At 41.4% G+C, this 16,834-nt stretch overlaps 1 protein-coding gene across 2 annotated transcripts in view; it reads left to right on the forward strand.

Annotated features, from left to right (window-relative positions):
• Positions 1–16,834, forward strand: part of FNIP1 (folliculin interacting protein 1) — a 121,402-nt gene that overhangs the window by 34,216 nt on the left and 70,352 nt on the right. For both annotated transcript variants that reach the window (XM_062189218.1, XM_062189216.1), the window contains exon 2: positions 14,206–14,332. In XM_062189218.1, coding sequence (XP_062045202.1) covers positions 14,206–14,332 — 127 coding nt within the window. The remainder of the gene's footprint in view (positions 1–14,205; positions 14,333–16,834) is intronic.

The raw sequence follows: 16,834 nt of genomic DNA on the forward strand, positions 1-16,834 counted from the left end.
TGGGTCTCCCATGTGGGTGCAGGGGCCCAAGGAATTGGGCCATCTTCTACTGCTATCCCAGGCCACAGCAGAGCGCTGGATTGGAAGAGGAGCAGCTGGGACTAGAACCGGCAATCATATGGACTGCCGGCGCCTCAGGCGGAGGATTAACCTGTCGGCCCCCGTATATGTGTCTTCTCAATCTATCATTACTACTCTTAAATTTACATAGAAACACTACAAGTATTTGAAAACAGTTTGTTTTGTGTTTGTGTGTGGATGCCAAGTTCATATTTATAAGTAAAATTTAAATTAAAAACGACATTGTATTAGTCTGTTACTCATAATTGAATTATTTTTATAGTTATTATTCCTTAGCTTATGGACATGGACCTGGATTTATCTAGTATTATTTTGGATGCTGTGTCATCACCTTAAATATGTGTCCACAGTTAGTCATTTGAATTAAATAATTTGAGTTAGTAGTGAAATAATATTATATATTTACTTAAAAGACTTATTTATTTAGTTAAAAGTTAGGGTAACAGAGAGAGAGGGAAAGACAGATCTTTCATTTGCTGGTTACTCCCCAAATGGCTGCAACACCTGGGTCTGGGCCTGGCCAAAGCCAGGTGCCAGGAATGCAAGCTGTGTCATCACAAGGGTGGCAGGGACCCAATATTTGAACTATGATCTTCTGCCTCCAAGATGTGCATTAACTGGAAGCCAGAACAAGAGTGGAGCTGACTCAAACCCAGCCATGCTGATGAGGGTTGCAGGCCTTCCAAGTGCCATCTTAATAGCGTGGCCAAAAGCCTATTGCCTAAGTTCCTAAGTTGTTTTTTTTTTTTTTTTTTAAAGTGATTATTTTGGAGCCATAGAGACAAAATGAGGAAGCGAGCTCTCATCTACCTGGCTCGCTCCCCAGGTGCTCACAGTGGATGGGTTGGGCTTGGGCCAGAGCCACGAACTAGAATGCAATACAGGTCTCCCACATAGGTGGCAAGAACCCATCTACTCTGCCTCCAAGTTTGGGTTGGTAGGAAGGCAGAGCCAGGAATCATGTGTGGGATGCAGGCATTCTTTTTTTGTTTTTGTTTTTTAATTTTTATTTGACAGGTAGAGTTAGACAGTGAGAGAGAGAGAGAGAAAGAAGGTCTTCCTTCTGTTGGTTCACCCCCTAAATGGCCGCTACGGCCAGCGATGCACCCATCCGAAGCCAGGAGCCAGGTGCTTCCTCCTGGTCTCCCATGTGGATGCAGGGCCCCAGCACCTGGGCCATCCTTCACTGCCCTCTTGGGCCACAGCAGAGAACCGGACTGGAAGAGGAGCAACTGGGACAGAATCTGGCGCCCCAACCGGGACTAGAACCCAGGGTGCCGGTACTGCAGGTAGAGGATTAGCCTAGTGAACTGTGGTGCCGGCCCACATTTTCTTTATACATTCATGCACCCACAGGCATATAGGTTGTTTTGATATCTTTGTTGCTTTGAGTAGTGCTAGAAATTTTGAACATGAAAGTACAGGTATCTCTTTCATATGTGGATTTTATTTCCTTTGGATATATAACCAGAAGTATGATAACTGGCTAATATAGTTGATCTATTTTTATTTTTTGAGGTATCACCATATTGTTTTCCATAATGGTTATACTAATTTGCATTCCTACCAGTGGTAGATAAGTGTTTCCTTTTCTTCACATGCTTTCCAGCATTTGTTGTCTTATTGATAATAACCATTCTAACTAAAGTGACATAATAACCCATTGTGGTTTTGATCTGCATTTCTGTGATGACTAGGGATATTGAGAATTTCTTCTTGTATTTGTTGACCATGTGTGTTTCTTCTTTGTGAAATATTTATTCAGATTCTCTACCCATTTTTTTTTTTTAAATTTATTTATTCATTTGACAGTGACAGAGAAAGAGAGGGAGAAACAGTAAGATCTTCTGTCTACTGGTTCATTGCCTGAATGGCCTCAGTAGCCAGGACTGGTCCAGGCTGAAGCTGGGAGCCTGAAATTGCATCCTGGTCTTCTATGTGGGTGGCATAGACCCAAATACTTGGGTCATTCTTCTTTTCCCAGGCATATCAGCAGAGAACTGGATTGGAAGTGGAGCAGCTGGGACTTGAACCTGCACTCTGGTGTGGAACGCTGCTGTCAAAAGCAGTGGCTTAACCTGCTATGCCACAGTGCTGGCTTCTCTTACCCATTTGTGAACCAAATTACTTGTTTTTTTGTTGTTACTGAGATTTTTGAGTTCCCTGTATATTCTAAATATTAATCCTTTGTCAGACAAATAGTTCGCAAATATGTTCTTCCCTTTTGGTTGTTGTCTCTTAACTCTATTATTTCCTTTGCTGTGCCAGAAGCTTCTTAATTTGAAATAATGCCATTTGTATATTTTTTATTTTGTTTCCTGTGCTTTTGGGGTCTTATGCAAGAAATTGTTGCTTATTCCATTGCCTTTGTTCCCCCCCACCACCACCCGGTAGTTTGACAATTTCAGGTCTTACATGGGGGTCTTTGATCCATTTTAAGTTAATTTTTTTTCTAATCAGAGATCGTGGGGGGAAGGGAGCCTAGATTCAGTCTTCTAAATATGTACAGGCAATTTTTTTTTTTTTTGCAAAACAATCAGAAAACATTTATTATACTGAAATGTGTACATCCTACTATTAAAAAAAAAGTAGCAAATCTGCTGGTGCCATAATTTATCTGAGCCTATTCCCCTGGGACAGACTTGTGTTCAATGCTATCAGTGTCATTTCCGGTGTGAGGAGCTCGCGATGTCTCTGCTCCCACTTCTAACCCTGGTGAGGGTTCAGGTAGCACAGTGGTGGGCGCCATCCCCTGCTCCACTGGAAATCACGGGCAACATGAACAGACCCAGGAGAGCAGCTCGCTGCTGTCCCACGGGACTCGCACAGGGGCAGAGGGGAAAGCTCGCCTCCTGCGGGGTGTATAGGCAATTTTTACAGCACTATTTGTTGAAGAGAGTTCCTTTTCCATTGTATGTTTTTTGTGTCTTTGTTGAGAATCAACTGACTGTAGATGTTTGGATTTGTTGCCGATTATTCTGTTCTTTTGGTCTGTGTGTTTGTGTTTATGCCAGTACCATTCTGTTTCAGTTACAGTAGCTGTGGTAGTGTGTCCCAAATTGAGATATTATGATGCCTCCTGTTTCTGATTTTTTTATTTTTATTTTTTTTGGTTGGTCTTCAAGATTGCTTTGGCTATTTAGGTCTTTGGTGCTTCTGTATGAATTTTAGGATTGCTTTTTCTGGTTCTGTGAAGAATGTTGTGGGTATTTTTATTGTGTTTAATCTGCAAATCTCTGGTTAGTAGGAAAAGATTTATTTATTTATTTAAAAGTCAGGGTTACACAGAGAGAGGAAAGGCAGAGAGAGAGAGAGAGAGAGAGAGGTCTTCCATACAATGGTTCACTCCCCAATTGGCCTCAACGGCCTGAGCTGTGCCAGTCCAAAGCCAGGAGTCAGGAGCTTCTTCCAGGTCTCCCACGTGGGTACCCAAAGGCTTGGGCCATCTTCTACTGCTTTCCCAGGCCATAGTAGAGAGCTGGATCTGAAGTGGAGCAGCCAGTACACAAACCAGTGCCCATATGGGATGCCGGGCTTCAGGCCAGCATCAGGCTGCAGTGCTGGCCCCTAAGTCTGTTTTTGAACTGCAGAGAGACAGAACTGTCCCCTTCACTGATTCACTTCACAAACGTCCACAACAGCTAGGGCTGGGCCAGGGCAGTCAGAAATGGGGAACTTAGTCCAGGTCTCCCACATGAGTGGCAGGGACCTGGCTACCTGAGCTATCATCTGGTGTCTCCTAGGATGTACATTATCAAGAGCCTATGGAATATGGTACAGAACTAACCCAAGCCCTTTGATATATGGGAGGCAGGTGTCCCAAGAAATAATTTTTTAAAAAATAATTTAAAAAATTTACATAAAGTGAATAAAATTCAGGTGTTTCATATATACAAATTTAGGAGCATAGTGATACTTTCCACCCTCACTTCCTTCCCATCCACACTTCCACCCTCCCTCCTGTTTCATTTCTTATATTTTACCATGCAATTATTTTCTTTAAAACACAGTAAACATATTAAAAGAAAAAGAAAATTAGAATATCTAATTATTAGAATCTCTCTTATCCAAAACAATTAAGACTTGTAGATTAGTAGAAAAAGTCAATTGACGTGAGAACTTAAAAAAATTATACATTTTACAACTTTTTTTTTTTTATCTTAAAATGTATAGATACGCTTTTATTTGCCAGTCATTTGCTGGTTAGTGTGTTTTACAGAGGTAGTAGTGTATGTTATTTCTGTATGCTCCCCAGATTAAAAAGTAATATATTAAGTGCTGTCATCCCTTACGGGTGCTGGTTCGAGTCCCGGCTGCTGCTCTTCCAATCCAGCTCTCTGCCATGGCCTGGGAAAGCCAGTAAAGATGGCCCATGTGCTGGGGCCCCTGCACCGACATGGGAGACCTGGAAGAAGCTCCTGGCTTTGAATAGGCCCAGCCCTGGCCATTACAGCCATTTGGGGAGTGAAGCAGTGGATGGAGGACCTTTCTCTCTGTCTCTCCCTCTCTCTGTCTATAACTGTTACCTTTTAAATAAATAAATAAAAATTTAAATAATGTGATATAAAGTAAAATAGCATTGTAAGACTACTTTGCTAACAGAAGACATGTTTCAAAATTTTCTAGAAGTGGCAGATTTGTTTAAAGCAAAATTCATCTCCAGGTTTTTTATTTTATTTTATTTTTGACAGGCAGAGTGGACAGTGAGAGAGACAGAGAGAAAGGTCTTCCTTTTCCGTTGGTTCACCCCCCAATGGCCGCCATGGCTGGTGTACTGGGCTGATCCGAAGGCAGGAGCCAGGTGCTTCTTCTGGTCTCCCACGCGGGTGCAGGGGCCCAAGCTCTTGGGCCATCCTGCACTTCACTCCTGGGCCATAGCAGAGAGCTGGCCTGGAAGAGGGGCAACCGGGACAGAATCCGGCGCCCCGACCGGGACTAGAACCCGGTGTGCTGGCTCCGCAAGGCAGAGGATTAGCCTATTGAGCCGCAGCGCCAGCCCATCTCCAGGTTTTTTAAAAACTCCTAACTTTACCTATGAGCAGAAAATATTTCTCCAGTTGGCTGTGATGCTTTTGGGTTCTAATGGTGCCTGTTCTTGGCATGTTGGTATTATATTGGGCAAGTTTTTTTGCTTAAGCTCTTAGCCTCACAGTCTTCTCTTTTTTTACCTCTCCTTCCCCTTTCACCAAACTCAGAATGTTTTTGTCATTATTTGGGAGGAGGTGCTTGGCAGCTGTTAAGGTTTTGCTATTTCTCAGCCTTTGATATTTTGTTCATGTCTGTCCATTTCACGGTGCTAGCATAGCATGTTAGGGATTTCTTAGAGCTAGTTTGCATCATCTTGCATGTTTCCATTTCAGGGAGATATTTCAATGGTGGATAAGATTCAGGAAAGCACTGTTGAACTTAGGCACAAAATAAGCACTCTACAAATAATTACTCAATGACTAAACCAATACATCTTCATGCTTGATAAATACATTATGTCTGAGAGACTTCAGTGATAAATAGAAGTGAAAATATGTGGATGATGAAATAGAAATAGGGTAGAGAAAATTTGGTAATTATTTTTAGGTACAAGAAATACAGTTTGGTGCCAGTGCTTTGGCATAATGGGTAAAGCTGCCACCTGCTGTGCCAGCATCCCATGTAGGCCATGATTCGAGTCCCACCCAATTATTCCACTTCTGATCCAACTCCCTGCTGATGTACCTGGGAAAGCAATGGAAAGTGGGCCCCTACACGCACATGGGAGACCCAGGAGAAGCTCCCAGCTCCAGCCTGGCCCAGCCCTGGTTGTTGGGGCCGTTTGAGGAGTGAACGAGTGGATGGAAGATTTCTCTCTCTCTCTCTCTCTCTCTGTCTCTGTTTCTATAACCCTGCCTTTCAAATAAATAAATATACTTTTTAAAAAATTCAGTTTTAAAATGATGATGTAGAAGAGTTGATTAGTTGGGGAAAAAGATGAATTATTATGAATTATTTCAGTATTTTCTTTAAGAATGACAGTTGTTGATGCACTGAGATATAGTGTTTAGCTCTTATTTCTCAATGTTTTTTTTTTCTATCATCCCCGTAAGAGTTTTTATACTTTTTTTTTTTAAGATTTATTTATATATTTGAAAGAGAGAGGGACAGAGAGGTCTTCCATCCACTTTTTTTTTTTTTTAAAGATTTTATTTATTTATTTGACAGAGTTACAGACAGTGAGAGAGAGCGACAGAGAGAAAGGTCTCCATGCCGTTGGTTCTCTCCTCAAATGGCCGCCACGGTTGGCGCTGCGCCGATTTGAAGCCAGGAGCCAGTTGCTTCTTCCTGGTCTCCCATGTTGGTACAGGGGGCCAAGCACATGGGCCATCCTCCACTGCCTTCCTGGGCCACAGCAGAGAGCTGCCGTCCACTGGTTTAACTCCCCAGATGTCTGCTATGGCCAGGGCTGGGCCAGGCCGAAGCCAGGAGCCAAGAGCTGCATCCAGGTCTCCCATGTGTGTGGCAGGGGCCCAAACACTTGGGCCATCTTCTGCTGCATTTTTCAGGTCCTCAGCAGAGCACTTGAGTGGCAGTGTAGCAGCCACTCCAGCATATGGGATGCTGGTGTTGCAGGTAGCAGCTTTACCTGGTATGCCACAGCGGCATTGCCTATAACCTTTTTCATAATTGCCATTTGCCTTCTTCCTGTGAAATTTGAATCCCATGGATGTAGTGTGTATTTGTTGATATACTGTGGTCCTTTGAAAGGCCATAATCCATGTAATATCTCAGTTTTTCCTGTGTTTTCAGCCCTTCAAAAACCAATTTATCTCCTTGGAAGCAGTCTTACTACCATTGAGAATGCATGATTTAGCCTTATTTTAGTGGTCAATAATGTGTTACTCGAGTTCACTTGGTGGTCTGAGATGCATGGTCCCTGTATAAAGGGCAGTGTCTGTTCCAGCCTGTTTATTTTCTGTTAGCATTCTTTGAAGGTGTCAGATAAAAAATATGCAGAGTAGATAAGCTGACTTACCCTAAAAATAACATCTGTGCAGTCTTAAAATAGTGTGTGGTTCATCACTGAATAGTTGTCTTAGCAAAATTTAATTAATGTTTTGCTGAACACCTTAGCTTAATACTGAGGGAAGTTTTGCTGTAGCATATAGATAAGTTCTTTTTTTTTTTTTTAAGATTTATTTATTTATTTGAAAGTCAGAGTTACGCAGAGAAAGAAAGGGAGGCAGAGAGAGAGAGAGGTCTTCCACTCCCCAGTTGGCTGCAACGGCCAGAGCTGCTCCAATCCGAAGCCAGGAGCCAGGAGCTTCCTCCAGGTCTTCCCACGCAGGTGCAGGGGCCCCAGGACTTGGGCCATTTTCCACTGCTTTTCCAGGCCATAGCAGAGAGCTTGATAGGAAGTGGAACAGCTGGGTCTCGAACTGGTGTCCATATGGGATTCCTGCACTGCAGGCAGTGGCTTTACCTGCTATGCCACAGCTCTAGCCCCCATATAGATAAGTTTTGTGAAAGGTAGTGGTGTGCTTGCCACTGTTAGTGACTTGGCTTAGATGTGCTTTTGGTTAAATTTTTTAAAAAATATATTTATTTGAGAAGTAGAGTTACAGAGAGAGAGAGAGGGAAAGACAGAGAGGTCTTCCATCTGCTGATTCACTCCCCAAATGGCTGCAATGGCCAGAGCTGGACTGATCGGAAGCCAGGAGCTTCTTCCAGATTTCCCACTTGGTTGCAGGGGCCCAAGCACTTGGGCCATCTTCCACTGCCTTCCCAGGCAGTGAGCAGAGGGCTGGATTGGAGGAAGAGCCAGCCGGGACACGAATCAGCGCCCATATGAGATGCCTGTGCCCGCAGAAGGAGGCTTAGCCTGCTACACCACAGTGTCACCCCCTAGGTTAAATTTTGATAACAAAAAGGCAACGTAGCAATTAGAAAGCATGAGGGATTTGTTATCAGACAACTTAGGTTCTAATATAACGTGAAATAGAATTCTAAATACTTTGAGTGCTGAGCACATGTGGATACCAAAGAAGATGAGAGTACAGGTAGAGCTGAAGAGAACAGACCAGTTAGTACTATCCAGAATAGTTAGAATAGTAGCTAATTTCTGTTTTTCTCCCATTTCTTTCAATTAATGAAGTGAATAAATTTAGGGTAATTTACTACTTTTTTTTAAACTTTTAATTAATGAATATAAATTTGCAAAGTACAGCTTATGGATTACAATGGCTTCCCCCCCCCCATAACTTCCCTCCCACCCGCAACCCTCCCCTTTCCTGCTCCCTCTCCCCTTCCATTCACATCAAGATTCCTTTTCAATTCTCTTTATATACAGAAGATCAGTTTAGTATATATTAAGTAAAGATTTCAACAGTTTGCCCCCACATAGCAACACAAAGTGAAAAAATACTATTGGAGTACTAGTTATAGCATTAAATAACAGTGTACAGCACATTAAAGACAGAGATCCTACATGATATTTTTAAAAAATTGATTACTTTTGTATGCAATTTCCAATTTAACATCAGGTTTTTTTTTTTTCATTTTCAATTCTTTTTATATACAGAAGATCGATTCAGTATATGCTAAGTAAAGATTTTATCAGTTTGCACCCACACAGAAACACAAAAGTGTAAAAATACTGTTTTAGTACTAGTTATAGCATTACTTCACATTGGATAACACATTAAGGACAGATCCCACATGAGACATAAGTACACAGTGACTCCTGTTGTTGATTTAACAATTTGACACTCTTGTTTATGGTGTCAGTAATCTCCCTAGGCTCTAGTCAAGAGTTGCCAAGGCTATGGAAGCCTTTAGGGTTCACCGACTTTGATCTTATTCCAACAGGGTCATAGTCAAAGTGGACGTTCTCTCCTCCTTTCAGAGAAAAGTACCTCCTTCTTTGATGGCCCCGTTCTTTCCACTGGGATCTCACACACAGAAATCTTTCATTTAGGTCTTCTTCTTCTTCATCATCTTTTTTTTTTTTTCCAGAGTGTCTTGGCTTTCCATGCCTACAATACTCTCATGGGCTCTTGAGCCAGATCTGAATGCCTTAAGGGCTGATTCTGAGGCCAGAGTGCTATTTAGGACATCTGCCATTCTATGAGTCTGCTGTGTATCCTGCTTCCCATGTTGGATCGTTTTTTCCCTTTATGATTCTATCAGTTAGTATTAGAAGACACTAGTCTTGTTTGTGTGATCCCTTTGACTCTTAGACCTATCAGAGTGATCAATTGTGAACTGAGATTGATCACTTGGACTAGTGAGATGACATTGGTACATGCCACCTTGATGGGATTGTATTGGAATCTCCTGGCACGTTTCTAACTCCACCATTTGGGGCAAGTCTGATTGAGCATGTCCCAAATTGTACATCTCCTCCCTCTCTTTTTCCCACTCTTATATTTAACGGGGATCACTTTTCAGGGTAACTTACTACTTAAAAGTAACTTAAAACTGTTACTACTGCATTATTTTCCTATTGCGCATAAACAGATATACAGACCAATGGAACAGAATGAAAACCCTAGAAGTAAACATAAATCTTCCAGCCACCTGATTTTTGACAAAGATGCTGAGAATATGCACTAGAAAAAGGACAGTCTTTTTAATAAATGGTGCTGAGGAAATGGATATCTACATACAGAAGACAACCCTCTCCCCCATGCTTTCCCAATACTCACTATGTAAAAATATCAACTCAAAGTAGATTAAAGACTTAAATGATTTAAGACCTGAAACTTTGGCCGGCGCCGTGGCTCACTAGGCTAATCCTCCGCCTTGCGGCGCCGGCACACCGGGTTCTAGTCCCGGTCGGGGCACCGGATTCTGTTCCGGTTGCCCCTCTTCCAGGCCAGCTCTCTGCTGTGGCCAGGCAGTGCGGTGGAGGATGGCTCAAGTGCTTGGGCCCTGCACCCCATGGGAGACCAGGAGAAGCACCTGGCTCCTGCCATCGGATCAGCGTGGTGCGCCGGTTGCAGCGCGCTGGCTGCGGCGGCCATTGGAGGGTGAACCAACGGCAAAGGAAGACCTTTCTGTCTGTCTCTCTCACTGTCCACTCTGCCTGTCAAAAATAAATAAATTAATTAAAAAAAAATAAGACCTGAAACTTTGAAACTACTGTAAGAAAACATAGGAGAGATGGTTCAGGGTATGAAATGAGCAAAATCTTTTTGAATCAGAATCCAGAATCATAGGATAGAAAAGCAAAATAGCAAATGAGATTCCATCAAAATAAAGAGAATAGCAAAGGAAGCAACCAAAGTTGTGAAGAGACAAGCTACAGCATAGAAGAAAATACTTGCAAGTTGTTTATCTGAAAAGAGTTTAATAACCAGAATTTATAGGGAACTTAGGTAACCCAATAGCAAATAAACCAAGTAGTCTAATTAAAAATGAGAATTAATCTGAACAGATTTATCAAAGGAGGACATACAAATGGTCAAATAGGTACATGAAAAAAGTGTTCAACATTACTAATCATTAGGGAAATGGCAAATCAAAACCACTGTGAGCTATCACCTTGCTCCAGTTAGATTATTACAAAAAAAATTAAAATATAAAAAACCAGACAATGATAACAAATGGTAGTCAGGATCTGCTTGAGAAAAGACAGACCTTGAACGCTGTTGGTGGGAATGTAAATTAGTACAGCCATTGTGGAAAAACAGTACAGAGGTTCCTCAAAAAACTGAAAATAGAACCACCAGATGATCCATCAATCCCTCTCCTGGGAATATCCAAGGGAAATGAAATCACTTTGCCAAACAGATATCTGTACTCCCATGTTTATTGTAGTACTAATCATAGCAGCCAAGACTTGGAAAAGACCTCAGTGTGCATCCACTGATGAATAGATAAGGCAAGTGTGGTACATACACAAAATGGAATATTACTCAGCCATGAACTATGAAATCTTGTTATTTTCAACAGTATGAATGAAGCTGGAAGTCACATATTAAGTGAAATAAGCCAAGTATAGAAAGACAAGTTCAGATGACCTCACTCGTCTGGAATCTGAAAAAAAGTTGTTACTACAGAAGCTTAGAGCTGGCAAAGGCTGAGGAGAGAAGGGAAAGGGGAGATAGGAAAAGGCTGACTAATGGCTACTAATTTAGTTAGATGGAAGTCAGAAATTCTGGTGTTCAATAGAATGTACACCATAGTAATATATTTTGCTGAAAGAGAAACTAGTAGAAGATATTTTGAATTTTTTTTCACCACAGAGAAATGTTAAATGTTTTCTCAGATTAGACATTCTACAGTGTACATGTCAAAACATCACATGGTATTCCATAAATATCTATAATTTGTGTCAGTTAATGAAAAAAAATAGGTGCCAGCATTGAAGCATAGTGGGTTAAGCTGCTGCCTGTGACACTGATACCAGACATTGGAGCATTGAATTGAATCCTTGCTGCTTAGTCCCTCCCTCCCTCCCTCCTTCCCTCCCTCCCTCCCTCCTTCCCTCCCTCCCTTTGTTCCTCCCTTCGTTCCTTCCTTCACAGGTAGAGTTACAGACAGTGAGAGAGAGAGAGACAGAAAAGTTTTCCTTCCATTGGTTCACTCCCTAGATGGCCGCAACGGCCGGAGCTACGCCGATCCAAAGCCAGGAGCCAGGTGCTTCTTCCTGGTCTCCCAAACAGGTGCAGGGGCCCAAGCATTTGGGCCATCCTCCACTGCCTTCCCAGGCCACAGCAGAGAGCTGCACTGGAAGAGGAACAACTGGGATTAGAACTGGCTCCCATATGGGATGCCGGCACCGCAGGTGGAGGATTAACCAAGTGAGCCGTGGCGCTGGCCCCAGCTGCTTAGTTTCTGATCCAGTGCCCTGCTAATGCGTCTGCGAAAGCAGCAGAATATGGCCCGAGTACTTGTGCTTCTGACACCACGTAAGAGAACAGGATGGAGTTCCTGGCTTCAGCCTGGCCCAGCCCCGGCCATTGTGACCGTTTGGGGAGTTAACTAGTGGGTAGTAGACACAAACTTTGTGTCTCTCCCTATTGTCTGTCCTTCTGCCTTTCAAATATAAATAAAACCGAAGCTTAGAAGTAAAAATGACTTGCCTGTTAAAGGAGCCACTTTGGGCAGTGTTTGCTTAAGATCATGTTCTCCTAATGAATTTAAATAGAATTGCCAGGCAACTTTTTTGTAACAGATTTATTAGTAAATTTCACGTGTTTACAGATTTCAGAATTCACAACTTTTTCCAGTTATAAAGTAAAGGGAATCAAGGCTTTATTGGTACCTCCTCCCTGTTTCAAAAGCACCCTCTACAGAAGCTCAGATGTCTTCCCAGATAGCTTTTGACTAGTGTATATTTTAAAAGTTCTTAAATTTATTGGAGAGACACACAGAGTTCCCATTTGCTGGTTCTTTCCCCAAATGCCCACAGTGACTGGAGCTAGGCCAGGGCTGGAGCTGGGAGCTGAGAATGCAATTTAGGCCTCCCCCATGAGTGGCAGGAATACAGTTACTTTATCCGTCACCGCTACATCCTAGGGTCTGCACAGGTAGGGAACCAGGATCAGGAGCCAGGAACTGAGCCCAGGGACTCCTGTTTGGGATGTGAACATCTTAAGCACTAAGCTAACTACCCACTCCCCCATTTTCTTTGGTTGACTTTGTTATATCTCAAAGTTTATACCCAGTTCAGGCCATCCATCTCACATCTGTTTATCAACATGTTTGACTTCTGCTTTTCAGAAAAACAAAAAGAGAAGCCATTAAATGTTACTCAGCTTAATTTGTTTATTCTCTAAATGTAGCTACAGTAATTTCATCTGTAGGTCATTTTTTCCTGATTTATTCAGAGTAATCTGCAGTTCATTAGGGACATCCTTGTCTTGGATGCTATGTCGCAGCTTCTTCATGATTGTTTTAAGATTTATTTTTGTTTATTTGGAAGGCAGAGTTAGAGAAAGAGACAGGGAAACAGATCTTCCATCCGCTGCTTCACTCCCCAGATGGCCACACTGGCCAGAACTGGGCCAGGCCAAAGTCAGGAGCTGGAGCTTCCTCCAGGTGTCCCATGATGATGGCTGGGGCCCAAATACGTGGGTCATCTTCTGTTGATTTCCCAGATGGTTTACAGGGAACTGGAGTTGAAGTGGAGAAACTGGGACTTGAACTGGCACCCATAAGGGGTGCTAGTATCATAGCCAGCAGCTTAATTTGTTGTAGCACACAATCTGATTTGCTGTGGTTACCTTTATATTCTTTTTCTGATTCTTTTCCCTCAATTTGGAAATATATGCCTTAAATATGTACTGTTTTCCTTTGTATATACTTAAACAAGTTTGTTTTTATACATGCACACCTTTTTTCTTTTAAGAAAAGGCCTCTTGTAGCCTCCCTTTTTCTACCTAAGGTGACCATGTATCTTGGTTATCTAGGGTAATCCCCATTTATTCCTGTCTGTTTACGGTTCCCTTCTACTGTTTTTAAAAAGAATTAGTTATTTGAAAGACAGTGACAGAGTGTGAAGAGATACAGGGAATTCTTTCATCTGCTGGTTCACTCCACAAATAGCTGCAACAGCAGATGTGGTCCAGGCTGAAGCCAAAGGGTAGGAACTCTATCCTCCTCAAACCACGTGGGTTTCGGGGACCCAGTTCTCCTGCTGCTTCTCAGTGCATGCATTAGAAGGAAGCTGGAATTGAAAGTAGAGCCAGGACTTCACCCAGGCGCTCCAGTTTGGGATTCAAATATTCAGAGCAGTGCCTTAAAGTTGTGCCAAATGCCTGCCCAAACAAAACTGTTCTAAAGTATGAGTTGATCTTATGATATCTAGGTCTGTGCCATGAAATAAATAAATATTTTTAGTATGTTAAATGTGTGAGTACTTATATGTGTTTATTAACTCTTTCTGGAATTATATGGGATGACTGTATTTTGATAGTCTTCAGTTTATTTTAAAATAAAGCTTTTATTTTGCTTTTATTTTGTTTTTGCATTTTGATCAAAAGTTTCATAGCTGTGTAACTTTCAGCCCTCTGTAACATGATGATGTTTTACTTAAAGATCTGTTCTATATACTAATTCTGTCTTTTTTGGTATGTTTTGTTTCTAAGAATGTGTGAGGGATATTAATAAAGTAACTCTAATGGATCTTTATTTTTTTTTTCCAAGTTGGCCTTTGCCAGAGTTTGACCCAAGCCAGATTCGACTGATTGTGTACCAAGACTGTGAAAGACGAGGGAGAAATGTTTTGTTTGACTCCAGTGTTAAGAGAAAGAATGAGGATATATCGGTATCGGTGAGCACTATTATTGATTTAGTTGAAATTTAATGTTGGATATTTTAATAAGACAGAATAAGCAGCATTTTGACTGATACTTTCTCATTTGTCCATATAAAGCATTTTTATCTGTTTTAAAATTCAGAGTTCTGATTTTTAGGTTTTCTTTATTTTTTGTTTTTTTTTTTTTAAGAAAACTTTTGCATTTTTCTGATCTTAGACTAGCCAAAAAGTATTTTAGTTTAACATTTATTTCCTTTTATGATTGTACTGAAAGATATGACCAAAGGTACTAGGGTCTTTTTAAAGGATCTGATGTAAACCTTTTATTTCACAATTGTTGAAGTGAGACCTAAGGAAGTGAAATTAAGCAAGTCATGTCTTCAGCAGTTAGTCCATCATAATTTTTTCTACTCTAAAGCAGTGGCAAGAGCTTCGATTCTGTTAACTTTCAGTGCCATATTTTGGAATATTTTGTGACCGTAAACAACTATAACAAAATTCTTTTGGGAAAAACTTTCCTGTTAGAATTGTCTGTTAAACATTATTCTTTGAGAATTGAGAGTATATATTTGAGATTTTGTGTTCTGAACAAAATTTTAATATGTTGGCCATCATCTGTTGTTACATTTTTAACTATATCCTTAGCATCCAGTACACTAGCATGTACTAGATTCATTTTTTAAGTTATTTTAATGGTCTAATGTTTACTGTGTTTATGTGATTATTGGCAAACAGATTTTTCAGGTTTTTGGAGATCATGGTTTATTTAGATTGTTTATTCATTTTCTGAATACTTTTGTCAATCTGATAAGAAAAACACATTTGTTTATATAAGTGACTAAGTGTCTACAGAATATTGGGCACTTGGGGATTTAGCATTCTTTTCCTTTTGGCATCCATTATGGAAGGCTGGCATCAAAAATATGCAGGGGCTGGTGTTGTGGTGTAATGGGTAAAGCTGCCACCAGTGATGCCGGTGTCCCATATGGGTGCCAGTTTCTATCCTGACTGTTCCACTCCTGATCCAGCTCCCTGCCACTGCACCTGGGAAAGCAATGGAAGATGGCTCTAGTGCTTGGGCCCCTGCCACCCTCATGGGAGAACTGAATGAAGCTCCTGGCTCCTGACTTCAGATTGGCTCAGCCCTGGCCATTGTAGTTTCTTGGTGAATGAACCAGAGTATGGAAGACCTCTTCCTCCCTCTGTCTGTCTCTCTCCTCTTTGTGTAACTCTGATTTTCAAATAAATAAATAAATCTTTTAGGAAAGACACACACACACACACACACAGAGATTTCTAAATCAGGATTAAGTACTGTAAAGGAAATTCACAAAATGCTTATGAGATGCTGATAGGATGCATCTAAAGTTTTCATCAGTTTGAATGTGGGGTCATTAATGAAGGTCTTATTGAGAAAGTAAAATTCAAGCTGAATTCTGAAAAAATGGAAGACATGCAATCAGGAATGAGTATACCTGGTAGGAAGATCAGAAATGCAGAGTCTACAAAGTGACTTAGGAGCATGGTGAATTTATGGAACGAAAAGATTAGGCCAGTCTTCCTGGAATGATAGTAATACAGAAAGTAACTACAGATGAAATTGGACAGAGATAGGGTAGGAGCCGAGAATTCAGTACCTGACAGATGTCTAAATTAGAAATCTAGTTTATAATCTAAGTTTAAATTATATCCTAAATACAGAAGGAAGACATTGAAGGACTCTAGCTTACATTTCAAAAAATCACTTTAGCTACTATGTGGAGCAGTGGTTGGATGAGGGCTACAGAAATGTTTGGCAAATTAATATTTTGGTTTTGGTTGAGTGGTGACATGCCAAACGGTTATGTAGAACTGGACATGGTCAAGCAGAGAGTTGAACACTGTGGCTAACTACAGATGTGATAAGCATGTCTTTATATGTAGACTGCTAATAGCTCAGTAGAACTTGCCTGAGGCTTACAGATTGACAGTGAATAATCTGTGCTGTTGATTATTTTTTAATTAATGCAATTATTGAGGTTTTAATTGCGGTATCTGTTTGAATCACAGAATACAACCTCCCCTTTACTGTTTGTTATTATTAATACTATATATTATGTGTTTCTTCAGCATTCAATTTTTTAGTTTTAAAGATTTATTTATTTTACTTGAAAGTCAGAGTTACAGAGAAAAGGAGAGGCAGAGAGAGAGAGAGGGGGGGGGGGGGTCTTCCATCCGCTGGTTCACTCCCCAGTTGGCCTCAATGGCTGGAGCTGCGCCAATCCAAAGCCAGGAGTCAGGAGCTTCTTCTGGGTCTCCCACACAGGTGCAGAGGCCCAAGGACTTGGGCCATCTTCTTTTGCTTTCCCAGGCCACAGCAGAGAGCTGGATAGGAAGTGGAGCAGCCGGGACTCGAACCAGTGCCCTTATGGGATGCCGGCACTGCAAGCAGCGGCTTTACCTGCTATACCACAGCGCCAGCCCCAGCATTGCATTTTTTCAAATGGTCCTGAAAATTGGGATTTATGCTGTCTTTTG

The sequence above is a fragment of the Lepus europaeus genome, chromosome 4, assembly GCF_033115175.1.
Source record: "Lepus europaeus isolate LE1 chromosome 4, mLepTim1.pri, whole genome shotgun sequence".
Lineage (NCBI taxonomy): Eukaryota > Metazoa > Chordata > Mammalia > Lagomorpha > Leporidae > Lepus > Lepus europaeus.